Source organism: Lissotriton helveticus, chromosome 11, assembly GCF_964261635.1.
Source record: "Lissotriton helveticus chromosome 11, aLisHel1.1, whole genome shotgun sequence".
Lineage (NCBI taxonomy): Eukaryota > Metazoa > Chordata > Amphibia > Caudata > Salamandridae > Lissotriton > Lissotriton helveticus.
The window spans coordinates 1,126,836,233-1,126,856,120 of record NC_136072.1 but is presented as its reverse complement, the minus strand read 5'-3'; the positions used below and the strand labels follow the sequence as shown (position 1 = coordinate 1,126,856,120).

Sequence of the window (19,888 nt, the reverse complement as noted above, 5' to 3'; positions counted from 1 at the left end):
TCTAGGGGCCCAGCAGGCAGCATCGCGGACGAAGGGAGGTCCGGCAGTGGCACACGGTGTCCAGTAGAGGTGGCTTGAGGGGACATCAGCGGTGGCAGAAACGGGTCCTGTTTTCCGGCACTAGAAGTCGGACCGCGCAGTGGTACGGAGGAGACGAGCGGCGGTGACCCCTTTGAGCCCAGGCTTCCGGTGGCAAGTCGAGGGTAGTGGCGGTGGCACCGCGTGTCCGGCTGTGTTGGCACAGGGGATCCGATCCTCGGGGCCCGCAGCGGTCGCACGCAAGACTACCGTGGCACGTGGGGGTTAGCGGCTGTGGCACAGGCGGTCCAACGGCGGTGGAGGTTACCAGCGGTGTCACGGCAACGGCGTCCGGGTCTGTGTTGGCACAGGAGATCCGAGCAGCGGGGCACGCAGAGGTGTCACGTGGAGGGAAGTGGTCGTGGACAGTGCTTCCAACAACGGAGGCACGTAGGATTCTGGCGACACGTGGAGGTGACCAGCGGTGGAACGCAGGGCTCCGGTGGCACTTGAAGGTGCCCAGTGGTGACACGTGGAGGGTAGTGGCCGTGGACAGGACTTCCAACAGCGGTGGCACACAGGGCTCCGGTGGCACGTGGAGGTGACCAGTGGGGGCACGCAGGGCTCAGGGGCTCGTGGAGGTGACCAAGGGCTCCGGTGGCACGTGGTGGTGACCAGCGGTGGGACGCAGGGATCGAGTGGCACGTGGAGGTGACCAGCGGTGTCACGTGGAGGGTAGTGGCCGTGGACAGGACTTCCAACAGCGCTGGCACACAGGGCTCCGGTGGCACGTGGAGGTGACCGGCGGTGGCACACAGGGCTCCGGTGGCTCGTGGAAGTGAACTGTGGAGGCACGCGGGCTGCGGTGGCACGCAGGGCTCCGGTGGCACGTGGAGGTGACCAGCGGTGGCACGTGGTGGTGACCAGTGGTGGCACGTGGAGGTGACCAGTGGTGGCACGCAGGGCTCCGGTGGCACGTGGAGGTGACCAGTGGTGGCACACAGGGCTCCGGTGGCACGTGGAGGTGACCAGCGGTGGCACGCAGGGCTTTGGTGGCATCGCGGGCTCCGGGTGCATTGGCACAGAGGACCGGTTTCACCTGCTCTCCAGCAGCCGGGCTCGTGGGATCGGACGATGCTGGGCCCTGCCAGGACAGTATCTTTCCTCCTCTCCTTCGGGGGGCTGCTGTGGGCGGCCGGGTACCCGACAGGGGCGGCCGGGGGCTGCACCCTCCGCCAGGACCCCAAGTGCTGTCCGGGCAGGAACAATGACTGTCGACCTTTCACCGGGCAGCACAAGCCGTGTTTCTGCGACACGTACTGCCGGAGGACGGGGGACTGCTGCCCGGACTACGAGGCGGTGTGCCAGACTTCAGGTGAGCGCGGGGCCGGGGGTGGGGGGCCCTGGACCACTCTGTACGCACTGCCTGCCCGGCAGCCTCCCTGCCCAGGTGATGACTGCCCAACCGTCCGGCAGCCTCTGTGCCCAGGTGATGACTGCCCGCCAGCCCGCATACTTGTGACTGCCCACCTGCCCGGCAGCCTCACTGCCCAGGTGATGACTGCTTGCCTGCCGGCAGCCTCCCTGCCCAGGTGATGGCTGCCCACCTGCCTGCATACGTGTGACTGCCCGTCTCCCTGTCCACTCACTCTACCGCACATCACACTGTCCACGTGTGACTGCCCGTCTCCCTGTCCACTCACTCTACCGCACATCACACTGTCCACGTGTGACTGCCCGTCTCCCTGTCCACTCACTCTACCGCACATCACACTGTCCACGTGTGACTGCCCGTCTCCCTGTCCACTCACTCTACCGCACCTCACACTGTCCACGTGTGACTGCCCGTCTCCCTGTCCACCTACTCTACCGCACATCACACTGCCCACGTGTGACTGCCAGTCTCCCTGTCCACTCACTCTACCGCACATCACACTGTCCACGTGTGACTGCCCGTCTCCCTGTCCACTCACTCTACCGCACCTCACACTGTCCACGTGTGACTGCCCGTCTCCCTGTCCACCCACTCTACCGCACACCACACTGCCCACATGTGACTGCCAGTCTCCCTGTCCACTCACTCTACCGCACATCACACTGTCCACGTGTGACTGCCCGTCTCCCTGTCCACCTACTCTACCGCACATCACACTGCCCACGTGTGACTGCCAGTCTCCCTGTCCACTCACTCTACCGCACATCACACTGCCCACGTGTGACTGCCCGTCTCCCTGTCCACCCACTCTACCGCACACCACACTGCCCACGTGTGACTGCCCGTCTCCCTGTCCACTCACGCTACCGCACATCACACTGCCCACGTGTGACTGCCCGAGTCCCTGTCCACTCATTCTACCGCACATCACACTGTCCACGTGTGACTGCCCGTCTCTCTGTCCACCCACTCTACCGCACACCACACTGCCCACGTGTGACTGCCCGTCTCCCTGTCCACTGACGTTATCTCACATCACACTGCCCACGTGTGACTGCCCGTCTCCCTGTCCACTGACGTTACCGCACATCACACTGCCCACGTGTGACTGCCCGTCTCCCTGTCCACTGGCGTTACCGCACACCACACTGTCCACGCGTGACTCCCCGTCTCCCTGTCAACTCAAGCTAGCGCACACCACACTGTCCACGCGTGACTCCCCGTCTCCCTGTCAACTCAAGCTAGCGCACACCACACTGTCCACGCGTGACTCCCCGTCTCCCTGTCAACTCAAGCTAGCGCACACCACACTGTCCACGCGTGACTCCCCGTCTCCCTGTCCACGCGTGACTCCCCGTCTCCCTGTCAACTCAAGCTAGCGCACACCACACTGCCCACGCGTGACTGGCCTGTCTCGGTAGGTCTACCCTCCGTCTGCATGTCAATTTATTGTCTGTCCATCTTCCTATCCGCTCACTGTCCATCGTCGTGTCTACTTATGGCCTGTCCATTTACTGTCTGTTCAACATCCCTTCCACATCCTGCCTGTCCAGCTCCCTGTCCCCTCTCAGTTCTTCCCTCTCCCTGTCCATGTGTGACCTGTCCACCCTCCCGTCTGCTCACTGTCTTGGAGTCCACTTACAACCTGTCCACTTATTCTCCGTCCCCCGTCCTTTACACTTACTGCCTGTTCTGCTTCCTGCCCCTTTAAGGTCTGTCCATCTTCCTGTCCGCGCGCCGCCTGCCCATCTACCTATCAGGAAGTCCTTGGCTTTCTCGGTCGCTCACCGCCCCCCGGACATCAACTCTCCCCGAGCTCTTCATCTTTTCCCAGCCCGCGCCGCGCCCCACCTCTAAACCCCTCTGTGGATTCTTCTTTTCCGACATTTTCTTCTCAGCCCTCTCATTATATTTCTCTCCTTATTTACCCCCCTCTCACTCTATCTCTTTCTCTCACTCTGCCTGTCTCTCTCTCCCTGTCCTCTTCTATAGTTCTCCATTTCATTCACAACCTCCATGCCTTTGTTCATATCCATCTCTCTTTCTTCCTCTCTCTCTTTCTCTCTTTCTCTCTCGCTCTCACTCTCTCTTTCTCTCTCTCTCTTTCTCTGTCTCTCTCTTTCTCATCCGCTCTCTCTCCTCTCTCTCTCCCTCTTTCTCTGAAATGAAATGAAATGAAATGAAATGAAATGAAATGAAATGAATGAAATGAAAAAGGGATTTATAGAGCGCTCTGTGGCCAAGCGGCTTCCTGGCGCTGGGGAACACATCAACATCTGCCTAACAGATAGGAGGAGGAATTAGTCCGGGAAAGCCTGAAGGAAGAGAAAAGTTTTGAGGGCTTTCCGAAAGTGAGAAAAGATGGGGATGGAACGGATAGAGAGGGGGAGGGAGTTCCAGATCTGCGGCGCGCGCACAGAGAAGCGGGTGCCCCCTGTGCGAGACTTTCGGAAGCGGGGAACGTGAAGGAGAGAGAGGGAAGAGGAACGGAGGGAACGGGAAGGGGCATGAGAGGAGATGAGGGAGTTGATGAAGAAAGGAGCGGAACGGGCTTGCGCCCGAAAGGCCAGGCAAGCAAGTTTAAACTGGGACCTGTACTGAACAGGGAGCCAGTGAAGGGTTTTAAGGGCGGGAGTGATATGGGAGAACTTGGGAAGACGAAGGACAAGACGGGCCGCCTGGTTCTGGATGGCCTGGAGACGACGAGTCTCGTAGGCAGGGATGCCTACAAACAGGCCATTGCCATAATCCAGGCGGGATGTAATGAGGGCAGTGATGATAACTTTGAGTGCATCAACAGAAAAAAACCGGGAGATCTTGCGGATAAGACGAAGGGAAAGAAAACAAGAGGATACAACAGAACTAATATGCGCATGCATCGAAAGATCATTGCTGACCTTGATGCCCAGAGTCCGAACAGAGGAAACCGGGGAAGGAGGAGGACCAAAGGAAAGGGGCCAATGAGCAGAGGACCAGGGATTAGAGGGGCCACCAGTGAGGACGAGCTCTGTCTTATCAGGGTTGAGCTTCAAATGATTGAGGCTCATCCACTGGGAAATAAAGACAAGAGTCGACCTGAGCTTGGGAAGAGAGTGAGTGGGGGAAGACAGATCGAAGACGAGCTGGAGGTCGTCAGCGTAGTTATACACCGAGACCCCCAGCTCTAGAAGCGAAGAAATAAGGGGGCGGATATAGAGGTTGAAAAGAAGGGGAGAGAGGGAAGAGCCCTGGGGTACCCCACACGTGACGGGGAGGGGGGGGGCAGAGAAAGTGGAAAGGTGGACTGCCTGTGAGCGTCCCTGCAAAAAAGAGGCGATCCAGGAGAGGGCAACGCCCTGGATGCCCGCTGCGCTGACACGGTCAAGAAGAATAGCATGGTCGACCGTGTCAAACGCAGCGGACAAGTCCAAAAGGACCAAGGCCTGAGGGAGATTACCATCGGCCCTGCCCTTCAGTTCGTCAAGGACCGCGAGGACCACGCCCTCAGTGGAGTGGCCCGGTCGAAAGCCAGCCTGGTGGGAGGCCAAGATGCTATTCTCCTCGATGTAGGATGAGAGACAGGATGTTACGTGGCTCTCGAGAATCTTCCCAAGATAGGGAAGGAGGGAGATTGGCCTAAAATTAGATGGAAGAGAGGGGTCCAGGCCGGCTTTCTTCAAAATGGGAAGCACAATGGCAGACTTAAAGAAGGAAGGGACAGAACCCAGAGCCAAGCAGGAATTAAGGAAGGAAAGGGGAGGGGTGGGACAACTGGTAAATAGAGTTCTGAGGATGCGAGCAGGTGCGCAATCCGCCGGGGAGCCGGACTTGACCTTGACGAGGAGGTCAAGGAAAAGCTCGGGTGAGATGGGTGCGAAGTGATCAAAAACAGAGGAAGAGGAAGGGGAGTGGGCCGGGAGGTCAGGGTGAGGCACAGTCGGGATGTTGGCCTTAATGGTGATTATTTTATTAATAAAAAAGGTGTTCAACGAAAGACAAAGAGATTGCGAAGGAGCAGGGGAAAGTCCAGTACGGTCAGAGGTGGCAAGGCTACGGACCAGAGAAAAGATCTCGCGAGTTTTGTTAGCCGAAAGGGCAACGCGGTCCGAGAAGTATTTAGATTTGGCCGCTAGAATGGCCGATTTATAGTTATTAAGAAGAGCCCTATACTTCAGGCGGAGAGTGGGACAATAGGTACGACGCCAGCGACGTTCCGACCGTCTGAGCTCAAGCTTCAGGGATCTGAGGTCGTTGGAGAACCACCTGTGGGCATCGTGATGGCGGGCCAATCTAATCTTTTTGAGAGGGGCGGCCTGATCACAAGCCGAGGAGAGCCAAGTGCGAATAGCATCCGCCTGGTGTTCCACAGGGAGATCAGACAGGCCGGGAGCCGATAGAGAAAGAGAAGAGGAAAGGTCGTTAAGATCAACATTCTTCCAGCACCGAGCCCAGATGTTCTTGGGCAGGGTAGCTTTCTCGGGCTGACCCAGGGGGATGGAGAAGGAGATCAGAAAATGATCCGACCAGCCACAAGGAGAAATAGAGGACACCAGGGGTTTGCAGCGGAGAGACCAGATCTGGTCAAGAATGTGACCGTGAGTATGAGTGGGGGTCAAGACGTGAGATGAAAAGTTGAGGCAGCGGAGAGTAGCGGAAAAGTCTTTCGAGAGGGGGCCCTCCTGCGGATCGCCCGGCCAAAAATTAAAATCCCCGAGTAGAATTAGAGAGGAATTATCTACAGCCAGGGTGGCCAAGAGATCCTGCAGAGAGGACACAAAAGAAGACATATACTGAGGGGGACGGTACAGGAGAATCACCGTGAGGGGAACCGGAAGGTTGAGAGAACGGGCCACCAGAAAGTCAACATTGGTAATGCCAGGATGCGAAAGGAGCTGGAACTGCAAGGATCGGTGAACTATAAGCGCCACGCCACCGCCAGATCTACCATCTGGGCGGTCAGCACGGAGGGCGTAATGGGTTGCCGGGAGAATAGCGAGAAGATCCGGAAGAGAGTGGGAGGAAAACCAGGTTTCAGTGAGAAAGAGGAAATCCGGGGGGTCCGTGTCCAGTAGATTAAAGAGAGCAGTTTGATTTTTTACAGCCGAACGTGTGTTCAAGAGAATGGCAGAGGCGTGAAGCGAACCGGGGGACACACAAAGGGGAAGGGGGAGAGAGGAGAGAGGAGAAGAAGGGAAAGGTAAGGCAGCGCCAGGAGGGGAAGGGGCATTAATACCAAGCGAGGATAAGTGGAGAGCTACAGAAGGTGATAGAGGGGTTGAGGCAGACGAGGATAAGAGTTGGGCCGAAGAGTACGCCAGGCGAGGAGCAGGGTCTATGGCCCCTGGTCCCGGTCGGTCGCGGACGGGCGCAGACGGGCTTGCCTTAGGCGCGCCTTCGGCGCGCAAACGGCGCGCCCGCTGCGCCCGTCCGCTGCGCGAACGGTAAAAGCACATGGTAAATAGTGCGGCAAGGGGGCGTGGTCAGGAGTGGGCGTGGCCGGGGGGAGCGTCCGCTGGAGGCGGCAGGCGAGGGACTAAGCGGCCTCAGCAGCGACCAGCTCGGCTGCGCAGGCGGCGAAGTGAAGGACAGAGCCCCAAGGCAAGGTAGGCAGCGTGGGGATAGAAGCGCAGATAGGCGCTGACAAAGTAAATGCAAAAATTAAAACAAAATGGGTCTAAAAGCTCCCGCTGAAGGCAAGGGAGTGTTCCAATGAGGGAAGAGCTCTCAATCAGCCCCTAAGTACCGGCCCAAGGGGGCGTGGTCAGGAGTGGGCGTGGCCGGGGGGAGCGTCCGCTGGAGGCGGCAGGCGAGGGACTAAGCGGCCTCAGCAGCGACCAGCTCGGCTGCGCAGGCGGCGAAGTGAAGGACAGAGCCCCAAGGCAAGGTAGGCAGCGTGGGGATAGAAGCGCAGATAGGCGCTGACAAAGTAAATGCAAAAATTAAAACAAAATGGGTCTAAAAGCTCCCGCTGAAGGCAAGGGAGTGTTCCAATGAGGGAAGAGCTCTCAATCAGCCCCTAAGTACCGGCCCAAGGGGGCGTGGTCAGGAGTGGGCGTGGCCGGGGGGAGCGTCCGCTGGAGGCGGCAGGCGAGGGACTAAGCGGCCTCAGCAGCGACCAGCTCGGCTGCGCAGGCGGCGAAGTGAAGGACAGAGCCCCAAGGCAAGGTAGGCAGCGTGGGGATAAAAGCGCAGATAGGCGCTGACAAAGTAAATGCAAAAATTAAAACAAAATGGGTCTAAAAGCTCCCGCTGAAGGCAAGGGAGTGTTCCAATGAGGGAAGAGCTCTCAATCAGCCCCTAAGTACCGGCCCAAGGGGGCGTGGTCAGGAGTGGGCGTGGCCGGGGGGAGCGTCCGCTGGAGGCGGCAGGCGAGGGACTAAGCGGCCTCAGCAGCGACCAGCTCGGCTGCGCAGGCGGCGAAGTGAAGGACAGAGCCCCAAGGCAAGGTAGGCAGCGTGGGGATAAAAGCGCAGATAGGCGCTGACAAAGTAAATGCAAAAATTAAAACAAAATGGGTCTAAAAGCTCCCGCTGAAGGCAAGGGAGTGTTCCAATGAGGGAAGAGCTCTCAATCAGCCCCTAAGTACCGGCCCAAGGGGGCGTGGTCAGGAGTGGGCGTGGCCGGGGGGAGCGTCCGCTGGAGGCGGCAGGCGAGGGACTAAGCGGCCTCAGCAGCGACCAGCTCGGCTGCGCAGGCGGCGAAGTGAAGGACAGAGCCCCAAGGCAAGGTAGGCAGCGTGGGGATAAAAGCGCAGATAGGCGCTGACAAAGTAAATGCAAAAATTAAAACAAAATGGGTCTAAAAGCTCCCGCTGAAGGCAAGGGAGTGTTCCAATCTCTCTTTCGCTCTCTCCTTCTTTCTCTCTTTCTCCCTCTCTCTCTATCCCTCTTTCTCCCTCTCTCTCTCTCTCTCTCTCTCTCTCTCTCTCTCTTTCTCATCCGCTCTCTCTCCTCTCTCTCTCCCTCTTTCTCTCTCTTTCGCTCTCTCCTTCTTTCTCTCTTTCTCCCTCTCTCTCTATCCCTCTTTCTCTCTCTTTCTCTTTCTCTCTCGCTCTCTCCCTCTTTCTCTCTCTCTCACTCTCTCTCTCCTTCTCACTCCCTCTTTCTCTCTCCCTCTCTCCCTCTTTCTCACACTTTCTCTCTCTCTCGCTCTCTCTCTCCTTCTCACTCTCTCTTTTTCTCTCGCTCTCTCTCCCACTTTCTCCCACTTTCTCTCTCTCTTGCTCTCTCTCTCATTCTCACTCCCTCTTTCTCTCTCTTTCTCTCTCGCTCTCTCTCTCTCCCTCTTTCTCTCTCTTACTCTCTCTTTCTCTCTCTCTCTCTCCCTCTTTCTCTCTCTCTCCCTCTCTTTCCCCCGCTCTGCCCAATCTCCTTAATCTATCTTCCACCTCTGGGACCCCCTTCTCCATTTCACGTCTTGCCCCATTTACACCTGCCAGGAGCGCACAAAGGATACCTGGCAGGAGTAATTGTCTTTACTTCTACACATCAGGGGAGGCTGTAGGCTCATGGCGGCCCTGGACAGGGACAGGGAGCGTAGGTAGGGGGCCCCGGAAGAGGAGGTCCGGGTGGGCCCCGAAGGGGTGGGGGTCAGGGTGTTTGGAAGTGGAACAGAACCAGAGGCCACCAAATCCCTGCCAGGGGCCGCCACGCAAATATGTATCCACCCTCAGAGGATTATTATATTAAGGATATATATTGGCGTGGCGGCACAGCTTGCACATGCCTAAGGCCGCCCCTGTACACATGTGTGTGTCATAGTGTCGTACATGTATGTAAGGGGTGGGCGCGCCAAGGTGTGGTTTGTTTTGAGAGTTTGTGACGCCTCAAATAATCCGCTCCAATCCCCCCACCAAGGAAATCGTTAGGGATTTACTTCAGAAAAGAGCTGAAGTAAGTTTCCTTTTATGGTGAGAAGGGGGATGGAACACCCCCAAGTTTTGTGGGGTGTTTTAGAAGGAATTTATTTGCCAATGTAAAAAAAGCATTTTCCCATAGAAAAAAATGTATTTTCATATCAGGCTTCAAAGCAGATGTTTATCCTTCTTATGGCTGTGCAGAGGGGCCAGAGCAGATAATAGTTACATGGCGTTCCCAGTGGTAGGAGTGGAAAGCTGCAATGGGCACGTTTACCAGATGTTCTACAGTAACTGTTTGTCATATAATGACTGGGGTCTAGTAGTAGGTCGGTGGATGTAAATGTATGAACTTTCTTTGTGAATCTGCACCCCACATGTTTTCCTTTCTTCTTCTCCGTTTTGCTCCCATTTACATACCTTTCCCCCTCCATCGTCCCCACCCGGCCCATCTTTCTCTACCCATGTCTTTCTTCTTGTTCCTCACTTCTCTCTGTGTCTCTCTGTCCATTTCACTTTACACCTTTGCCTTTCTTCCTGTTCCTCTGATTCTCTGTGTTCATTTACTGCCTCTGCCCACCTCGCCCTGTCCTTGCTATCCTTTACACAGAATTAAATTGTCTGTGTCACACCAGACGCGTAAAACTTGGCAGATTTGTAAGTGAAGTTGAGTTACTTTTTGCCAAACAAGGCACTGGATTTATGCACCTGAGAATCTAGCTGCAGGAACACATTGCCCGTACAACACACTTTGTGTGTTGCGACCATCCTTTGCTTTGTCTAGCACGGGCTTTGCACACTACAAGCGCTATAATTGGATGGTTGTTGCTCCAGTCATTTACGAGAATTCATCGCCAGTTGCACTTTAGTTTTGGAGAACATGTTTTGAGACTTAGTGGGATTTATGCCCTGATGAAGCTCGATTGTGAGCGAAACGCGTTGGCTGCTCTTTTGGCTGTTCCTGTATAAAGAAATGATGAATAAAGAATTTGTTTAAAAGAATATGATTGAAACAGCTTTCTGAACTTTGTTAAAAGGCTTAAGGGATTAGACTGTTGTCTCTCATATGATACAAATTGTTCTAATGTTGAGATGTTTGGTAGTCAACCTATGGAGGTAGGCTGCAAGTTTATTTATATGTTATGTTATGTTATGTTATAGTTGTTTATATAGCGCATGACCAGGTTTTAATGTGTTTTCGAAAGAGTAGATGGTTAGAAGTAGTCAGACTCACTGGTTGTATGGTGTACTGGTCATTAGCTGCCTTGCTGTTCTTGTAGTTAAAAAAGTGGGACTAGTAAACAGTAGGTATCCTTAACATTTTTCTATTCCGGTGCCAAGACATACAGAAAGCTGCCCACAGGGGTTACGGCAGAAGAACCCACATTTGAAAGTATCACTGGAGGAACCACACCCCAGGTCAACACGCCCACCTCTGTCGTGCAGGTTAGAGGTTGGGGGAGGGCACAAACATGTCTCTCTCTCTGTCTTTTCCCCTCTCTCTCTCTCTTCCCCTCTCTTTCGCTCTCTCTCTATCTCTCTCTCTCTCTCTCCTCCTCCCCCCCTCTCTTTCTCTCTCTCCTCCCCCTCTCTCTACCTCTCTCTCTCTCTCATCCTCTCTCTTCTCTCGCTCTCTTCCTCTCTCTCTCCCTCTCTCTCTCTTCCCCCTCTCTCTCTTCCCCTCTCTCTCTCTTCCTCTCTCTTCCCTCCTCCCCTCTCTCCCTCTCTCTCCCTCTCTATCTCTCTACCTCTCTCTCTCTCTTCCTCTCTCTCTCTCTATCTCCTCCTCCTCCCATCCTCTCTCTACCTCTCTCTCTCTCCTCCCCCTCTCTCTCTCTCTCCTCCTCCCCCTCTCTCTCTCTTCCTCTCTCTCTCTCTCTCTCTATCTCTTCCTATCTCTCTCCTCCTCCTCCCCCTCTCTCTACCTCTCTCTCTTCCCCCCTCTCTCTCCTCCCCCTCTCTCTCTCTACCTCTCTCTCTCTCTCTTCCCCCCTCTCTCTCTCCTCCCCCCTCTCTATCTCTCTTCCTCTCTCTCTCTTCCTCTCTCTCTTCCTCTCCCTCTCTCTCTCTCTTCCCCTCTCTCTCTTCCTCTCTCTCTCTTCCTCTCCCCCTCTCTCTCTTCCTCTCCCTCTCTCTCTCTCTCTTCCCCTCTCTCTCTTCCTCTCTCTCTTCCTCTCCCCCTCTCTCTCTTCCTCTCTCTCTCTCTCTCTTCCTCTTCCTCTTTCTATCTCTCTCTGTCTCTCTCTCTCTTCCTCTCTCTCTCTTCCTCTCTCTCTCTCTCTCTCTCTCTCTCTCTCTTCCCCTCTCTCTCTGTCTCTCTCTCTCTCTGTCTCTCTCTCTTCCCCTTTCTCTCTCTCTCTCTCCCTCTATCATTCTCTCTCCTCCCCTCCTGCCCCCCCTCTCTCTCTCTCTCATGCACACATTTGCAAGGCTGCTGCTGTTCCTTCCACTGTACATATTACCAAGCAGTGGTGTCATTCTCCTATTTTAATATGCAGTCTTACAGTGTGAAAGGGTTGTGGTCTTACAAGTCTGGTACCTCTGGTCTGAATACGAGTCTAATTATGGTGAGCTCTCCCTCCTATATTCTATAGTACAATTGTGAGAGGAAGGAAGCTTGGGGCACGGACATGGGGTGGATTGGATCTACTGGGAGAACGATGCCTTATGACGGGAGACACCCTTTACAACGCAGTCATTACAACGCACAACCTTTACAACACAGTCATTACAATGCAACATCCTTTGCATCGCATGCAATTACAATGCGGTCATTACATCACATGTCACTACAATGAATGCATGTCACTACAATGCATGTCACTACAAAGCAATATATGGTAAGTAATGGGGAATAGTAATTTTTACCCCGATACAATCCAACACTTACTCTATTGCTGCAATCACTGGAATGGGAATAGTAATTTCTAACCCTACGCTATCCAACACTTAACCTTCTGTTGCACTCACTGGAGTGGGAATAGTAATTTCTACCCCTACACTATCCAACACTTCCCCTACTGTTGCCCTAAAAGTAATATGCGTTGTAATGGTATGTGTTGTAATGGAAGGCGTTGTAAATGTAGTTTCTAAAAATGCAGGGTGAAGGCATGCGATGTAAAATCATGCATTGTAATGGATGTTGCGATGTAAAAACTGTGTTGTAAAGGTATGCGTTGTAAATGTTTGGATTGTAATGTCACACATTCCCTTATGACAAGTGCATTATATCCTGTGGCACTTGTAATACAACAAAGGGGAATCCACCAGGCTTGTGCCAGAGCCATCCGTCTATTTAAGGTTGATTTACTGAGTTACTGTTCTATGGCTGCTCAATGAAGGGACATTTTAGCATGACTCGGTCTATTGAAGGTTTCTTTTGAGTTACTGTACTGAAAGCTGCTTTATCATGAATTGGTCTATTGAGGATTCCTTTGTGACTTACTGTTCTGATGGACACAGGATGGAGCGACATTCTGGGGATGGGGCAACGGCCCCATCAATTCCGGGGATGCCTGGCTCCACCTTGGGGACTCCCAGCAGAGACCATCCCACAGGGAAAGCCAGGACGGGTTCCCCAGAGTTATACAGCGCCAGGAAACCTACGGACGGGTAGCAGTGCGCTTTAAAAGCTCAAATACATTCTAGCATGAAGTCCTCTCTCAGGGGTTGCTTCTTTGAGTTACTGTACTGGAGATGAGTTCTAGCATTAATCAGTTTATCGAGGGTTGCTTTATGAATTTCTGTACTGGAGGGAAGCTCTAGCATGAATCACTCTATCGAAGGTTGCTTTATTGAGTTACCCTACTAGAGCGGTGCTACGCAACCGGTCCTAGGATGCTTCTTTTCAGTCCAGGGAGGACCTGGCCTGGCAGTTCAGGCTGGACTGTTCCCATTGGGCGCAGGGTCAAGACTGATTTGCATATGGCGGGGTCCAAACTGGAATGGCATGGTGAGCTAAAAAACAATGGATTTAGGCCCAGATCTCTGTACTGGGGTGCATATATGACATTGTTCTGCATTCTGTCCATCAATTGTTCTTTTTACCAGAGCGGAGTTCTACCACGAGTAACCCTGGGTGTAGTTCACGTAGTAGCACTACGCATAGCTATGCGAAGTGCACTTTTCACTACGTGAACTACGCGTAGCATAGGGAAATGCTGCTCGCAAACATTGCACAGTGCCGGATGCTTGTCCGCACTGTGCAATCATTGCAAACGGCATCTTGTACAGCGCAAGCAGTTGTTTTCTGCCGCTCTAGTAGATTTTTACTCGAGCGGCAGCTATCTCAATGTGGACTGGCAGTTTCTCATCGCAAGCGGTCGCGACCATACGCAACCTCTTGCAATGAGAAACCTGACCTCCCCACGTTGAGAATCTCGCCGGGTGGTTTATTTTCCACGCTCGCGATCGGCAACTTGATGTTAACCATTCGGATTAGCGTCTGCCGCTGCAATGTTTCAGGGCATTATGTTTACTATCTTTAAGGAAATCAAAAATGTATTATTTTTTCAAGATGACATTCTTGGTATGGGCAAAAACAAAGCTGAGCATGATAATCTTTTAACAAAAGTTTTGCAGGTACTGGATAATAGAGGTCTTACTGCTGAAAAATCTAAATGCAGAATGGCAAAAAGAAGTGTAACATATCTGGGCCATGAAATTAGTGGATATGGTATTAGCCCTAAATCAGAGTTGGTGGACGCTATTCTCAAAGCTCCCACTCCAAAAAATAAGGATGATGTTAGATCCTTCCTGGGGCTCGCTGAGTACTACTCTAAATTTGTAAATACTTTTGCTGAAAAGATGTACTGTATAAGGCAGTTATTAAAGATGGGTATAGTTTTGATTGGTCGAATGAATGTCAAATGTGTATAGAAGGCATAAAAAGGATATTTGTCATGCACCAGCACTAAGAGGATTCGACCCCAAGCTGAAGAGCTTCATCACGACGGATGCAAGTGGTAAGGGACTTGGAGCTGTTCTTTCTCAACTAGAGAGGGACGGTTCAGAATGTGTGGCGGCTTTCGCTTCGAGGGCTTTGACTATTACTGAAGAAAACTACTCTGTGATAGAAAGAGAGGTTCTAGGTTGTTTATGGGGTCTCAAACACTTTAAACAGTTCATTTGGGGAACATGCGTTACACTACGCACTGATCATAAGCCTTTAACTAAGGTCCTTACATCTTCTGGTCTTGATAATGTTTCACCCAGAATCTCACGTTTTTCAGCACAACTCCTAGACTTCGTGTATGAAGTAGTTTATGTACCCGGTATGCAAAATAGAATCGCAGATTTTCTAAGTAGGAGCCCCCTTCCTGCAGTTAATAAGGGTGAAAATGATTGGGATGAAGGGTTTGTGGGCAGTATTTTTGACAACGAATTCAAGTGTATAACTCACAAGGAGTGGATAGAAAATATTAGTTCTGACAAAGTGATTCAGGATGTTTGTCAATTTGTTAAAAAAGGGTGGCCAGAAAAATGTAGTTTATACAATTGTTTAACGCCGTTTTGGGAAGTAAGACATGAATTATCTCTTGAAAATGGGTTATTACTCAGGGGTGGTAAACTGGTTCCCCCTTCAGCTGTCCGAGGAAGTCATCAACCTGTGTCACGAAGGGCATTTAGGAATTGTAAAAACAAAAAGTAGAATTAAACATGAATATTGGTGGCCAGGCATTGACAGGGAAATAGAGAAAGTTGTATGTGAATGTTATGATTGTGTTAATTCTGATAAAAGTTTAATCACATGTAAGACTAGCCCACATCCCATTGTGGTCCCAAATATGCTGTGGGAAAGAGTTGGTATCGACATTTTGGGGCCAGTTAGGAGTATTGATGAAAGGCAAAAATATATTATTGTGATTGTAGACCATTTTTCTAAATGGCCGGAGTATAAGGTTGTTGAAAGAGCTGATTCTGAAAATGTTTTAACATTTTTAGGAGACGTTTTTAATTGGGAAGTCTTCCCAAAGACCTCATTTCGGATAATGGAGGACAATTCGTAGGAGAACAGTTTAAGAAATTCATAAATGACTCAGGCATCATACACAGAACTACCTCCGTTTACCACCCAGAAGGTAGTGGTAGCGTAGAATGCTTTAATAGGGTTATTAAGGGGATTATTGTAATGGGTAACAGTAACAACATGGACTGGGAAGATGAGTTAAGAAAGACCGATTGTGCCTACAGAATTACAAAATGCGATCCTTCTGGGTTTCCACCTTTTGAATTGATGAGAGGTCGTTCTCCCCGTACTAAGGACAACATGGGTTGGTTGAGTTGCACTAAAAAAATCAATTGGAATGTTGAGGATGTAAGGCACTCCCTAGGAGATTACCAGTCACAATGGAAAGAGAAACTCAATAGAAATAGAAGGAGTTTTGCACTTAAGGTAGGTGATATTGTTAAAGTGAAAAAAGGAAGATTAGTAACAAAAGGTGAAAGTAAGTACTCATCCCCACTCAAAGTTTTGTGTAATTCTGCGCTGTTGAGTGATGGTAAAGTGTGGAATGCAAATAAAATTACATTATTTAAAGGTAACGTTAGTTCTCAGACCACTAGAAAAAATGATGATTGGATTGATGATGGTGATTGTACCATTGTTGCATCCCCGAGCATTAGTGATGTAGACAGACCCTCTTGCAGTAAAAATCAAGTAGAGCATTCCGCTTCTTGCACAGATGTTGATTCCCTGTACACGGAAGACAATGTCACAGGAAACAAAAGTGATTACATTGCTCCACGCTCTAAACGTGTTTGCACTAAACCAAAAAGTTAGAGGATTATATTACTTATGTACAGTGAAACCTATTTATGTTTTTTGTTTGTTGTTCTTGTAGATTTTTAGTCGTTTTGTTGTTATAAGGGGGGGGAGTAAATGTTATGAATCAAACTGCATTAGTTATTCTGTTTTAGAATTTGAGTAGTTGGAGGACTACTGTTTGTGAATAGAGCTGTCCAGCGGCTGTGCCCGCAGTTTCTCTGTAACCGGGTTATGCTTATTAAAGGAATATAATTAACTTCAAGGACTCGTTATCATCTTTATAACATACTAGCAGCCCGTCCGGACGTTGTCCGGGTATGGAATAGAATGCGTTTCAAAATCTGTAATGAGAGTTTGACAAAAGGTAGAATGCAGCATTCGGTAAGTATCAGAACAGATAAGATGAGTGAGATGCCTTCTGTTACAATGCCCGTGCACTGTGGGTGCTGTGTAGTCCGTTAGTTATGGTAACGTTATTCGCCCCCAGTAAGTCTGACATGGCCCCAGCCCCAATGAAAATGCGAAGTGTATGACCCTGTGTGTGTCCGGTATTTTGCCACCCGCTATTTTGCCATTTAGACGACCCACATGGCGTGAACGGCGAACGCACTGGAAATTTGTTAACGCACCGCCCAGTGTTCTTGTAAAGGCTTTCGCCCCCAGTACGTCTGAGACGCCCCCAGCACAACGCATACGCGCACAGTACGTCTGACACGCCCCCAGAACAAATGAAAATGCGAAGTGTGTGACCCTGTAACGTGTGTGTACGCGCCCCCAGGTGAACGCATACGGCCACTTTTTGCAGGACTTGTGAGCTCCAGGATGGGAATTTGTTAAAGCATCGCCCAGTGTTATTGTAAAGGCTTTCACCCCCAGTACGTCTGACACGCCCCCAGCACAACGCACACGCCCACAGTACGTCTGACACGCTCCCAGCGCAAATGAAAATGCGAAGTGTGTGACCCTGTAACGTGTGTGTCCGCGCCCCCAGCTGAACGCATACAGCCACTTTTTGCAGGACTGCAATTGCTGGTGCGCGATTGCCGCGCCCATTGGCCACACCCCCAGCACAACGCACATGTTGTGTTTCCCCACTCCCAGAAGGAACGCTTCTGTTTGTCGGAATGATGCCGCATTGGACACGCCCCCAGCACAACGCACCCACGCCCACAAGGAACGCTTCTTTTTGTCGGAATGCTGTGCCCCGCCCACTCCCACAAGGGACTACTTTGCAGGTAAGGTTCTTTTACGTTTCTAATGTATATGGTGGGCATCTGTATAGCCAATGTCCTTCTGCTGCACCTGCCCTTTCTAACGCTGTACTGGGTGTTGTGATTGGTGCTGTGGTTCCTAAGATTACTTGCCTCAAAGGTTTGGGCTCTCTCTTTATAATATTAGTATGGACTGCCCCCAGATCCAAGGTTAGATGCCCCGCCCCCGCTTATTTGTATTTCCTTTCCCCACGATTATCAAAGCCGCGGTAATTCTGTCGGGGTACACGTGTGCTTGCTGTAGTATCCGGATTACAAGTTGTGCTCACGTGTTGCACGGAGACGAAGCTTTTCCAGTCCCCAAATGTCGCCTCATAAAAACCTGGCAGGATTTGTATGGGAAAACTGAAACATTTCAAGGTGTGAAGCCTGTATCCTTGGAAACCGCGAGGAATACCCCGATTCTGACGTGGAGACCTCAGAGTGGGGAGTGAGTGACTACTGCCCTGTGCAAACACTGTGCCCTGCTATAGTGGCATTACCGCCCGGTATTACCACAGCTTTTATAACGAGGGCCTTACTGTCCTGGGAGGCGCTTCAGGGCGCTTGTTGTGAGCCTTCGCGTCCGTCTGAGCGCTGGAGACGCTGCCTGTCATCCGGCTCCAGGCCTGTGACCTCGGGGTGGGGAGCTGTCACTCAAGCCGATAAAAGGATGAGTTGGATGCTGGCCGTGGCAGTGATGGTGACAGGCGCTCAGAAGCGGGGTGTGTGTGTATAGAGGGTGTGCGGGGCAGGCAGTCAGTCCCCCTGACAATGGAAGGGTCCTAGATAGTCAATGACAGCGCTGTGTTGTGCATTCATAATCCCCACCCCCATTCCCTGGGAGAATGTTAAGGTGGTTTAGCCCACACTGGGGTGGATTCTGACTCCCCTGCTCTCCGAGACGCCCTTCAGAATGAAGTCTACCAAACAGAAACCAGTCAAATTCGACGTCATTACTGAACAGTGAGAAGTTAAGAACGCATGCTTCAGTGTGAGAACTGATGTTACTATGAGAACTGATGTTAATATTACCCAGTTCAATGATAGTTAATTTGTCGAACTCGGAAGGATGAACGTTTGAGCTGTTCTTGCCAGTATTCAACCTCGGTTGGTGCAGATTACAGCAGATGTTAGCAGCGGCTGTTTAACTGAGCACATCTTGAAAAGCAATGCTTGATTATGCAAAACGGATGGTCGAGATAGAAGTTACCACTTCTTTCTCTCTTTCTTCCCTCTTTCGCTTTCTCGCTTCGAGGGTAATACAATTGTACACCATGGCAGGATAAGCCAAGATCTTGACCACCTACCACCTCTACACCCGACCGTTCATGTTCGACGATACGCCTACTGTAACCCCAACGGCGCCTGAAGCTTACCAGTATTGCCCTCAATGTATCGGTACTGTACTGTATATATAACAATTCTCTAATAAAATCATTTGAAATAAAAAAAAGCAAATCATTAAAAAAAAATGTATAAAAAAGAAGTTACGACTTCCTGGATTATGGTACCAGAGGGCTGCGAGAACGCCCGAGGGATAGAATCTCTCATTGCTACCCTCTAGGATCCCTCGTACCTAAATCCAGGAATTATAAATGATATCCACCAGAATGGGGAATAACACGCTAACCTAGAAATATTAGGTCCAAGTGTATATGTGTTCTGCCCTTCCGGCAGGGCTCGAGCCGGGGTACCACGCGGTGGACGGCGCCCCCCCCCCCCCACTTATTTTACTTGGGGCTCGATAACTGGAGCAAATGAAGCCACACATTCACTCTTTGGCCTCTCTGGGGCAACATCGGAGCTCATTCATAACTCTGCTCACGCGCTGGCTTCCCTGATGCAATCGCATCTAAGGGGTGAGCGAGGGGAGGCAATGAGTCTGATGGTGCAAGCCACCTTTCGTGATGTCACTTGCTGTCATGACGTCAGCATCCCCCCACTTCTTTTTTAAGGACTTGTGCCCTGCTTTCAGGGTGAAATACAAGCCCAAATATTGAGCCACAATTATCAGGTGCAGAATTTACTGCCTCAGTAATTCCAGGCCCTGAGATACCAGGGGTGTCAAGCTGGTCAAATGCTGTATTCCTTCCCCGGGTACCGCTGCATTGAAGCATTTCTTCCCCTGGTACCGCTGCATTGAAGTATTCCTTCCCCGGGTACCGTAGCATTGAAGTATTCTTTCCCCAGGTACCGCTGCATTGAAGTAATCTTCCCCAGGTATCGCTGCATTGAAGTATTCCTTCCCCAAGTACCGCTGCATTGAAGTATTCCTTCCCCAGGTACCGCTGCATTGAAGTATTCCTTCCCCGGGTACCGCTGCATTGAAGTATTCCTTCCAGAGGTACCCCTGCATTGAAGTATTCCTTCCAGAGGTACCGCTGCATTGAAGTATTCCTTCCCCGGGTACCGCTGCATTGAAGTATTCCTTCCAGAGGTACCGCTGCATTAAGTATTCCTTCCCCAGGTACTACTGCATTGAAGTATTCCTTCCCCAGGTACCGCTGCATTGAAGTATTCCTTCCCCGGGTACCGCTGCTTTGAAGTATTCCTTTCCCAGGTACCGCTGCATTGAAGTATTT

At 51.4% G+C, this 19,888-nt stretch overlaps 1 protein-coding gene across 1 annotated transcript in view; it reads left to right on the top strand.

Annotated features, from left to right (window-relative positions):
- Window positions 1-952: 952 nt before the first annotated feature.
- Window positions 953-19,888, top strand: part of LOC144791577 (somatomedin-B and thrombospondin type-1 domain-containing protein-like) — a 282,311-nt gene continuing 263,375 nt past the window's right edge. The window contains exon 1 of the mRNA XM_078666298.1: window positions 953-1,393. Within this exon, the coding sequence (XP_078522424.1) occupies window positions 1,153-1,393 (241 nt within the window). The 5' untranslated portion in view covers window positions 953-1,152. The remainder of the gene's footprint in view (window positions 1,394-19,888) is intronic.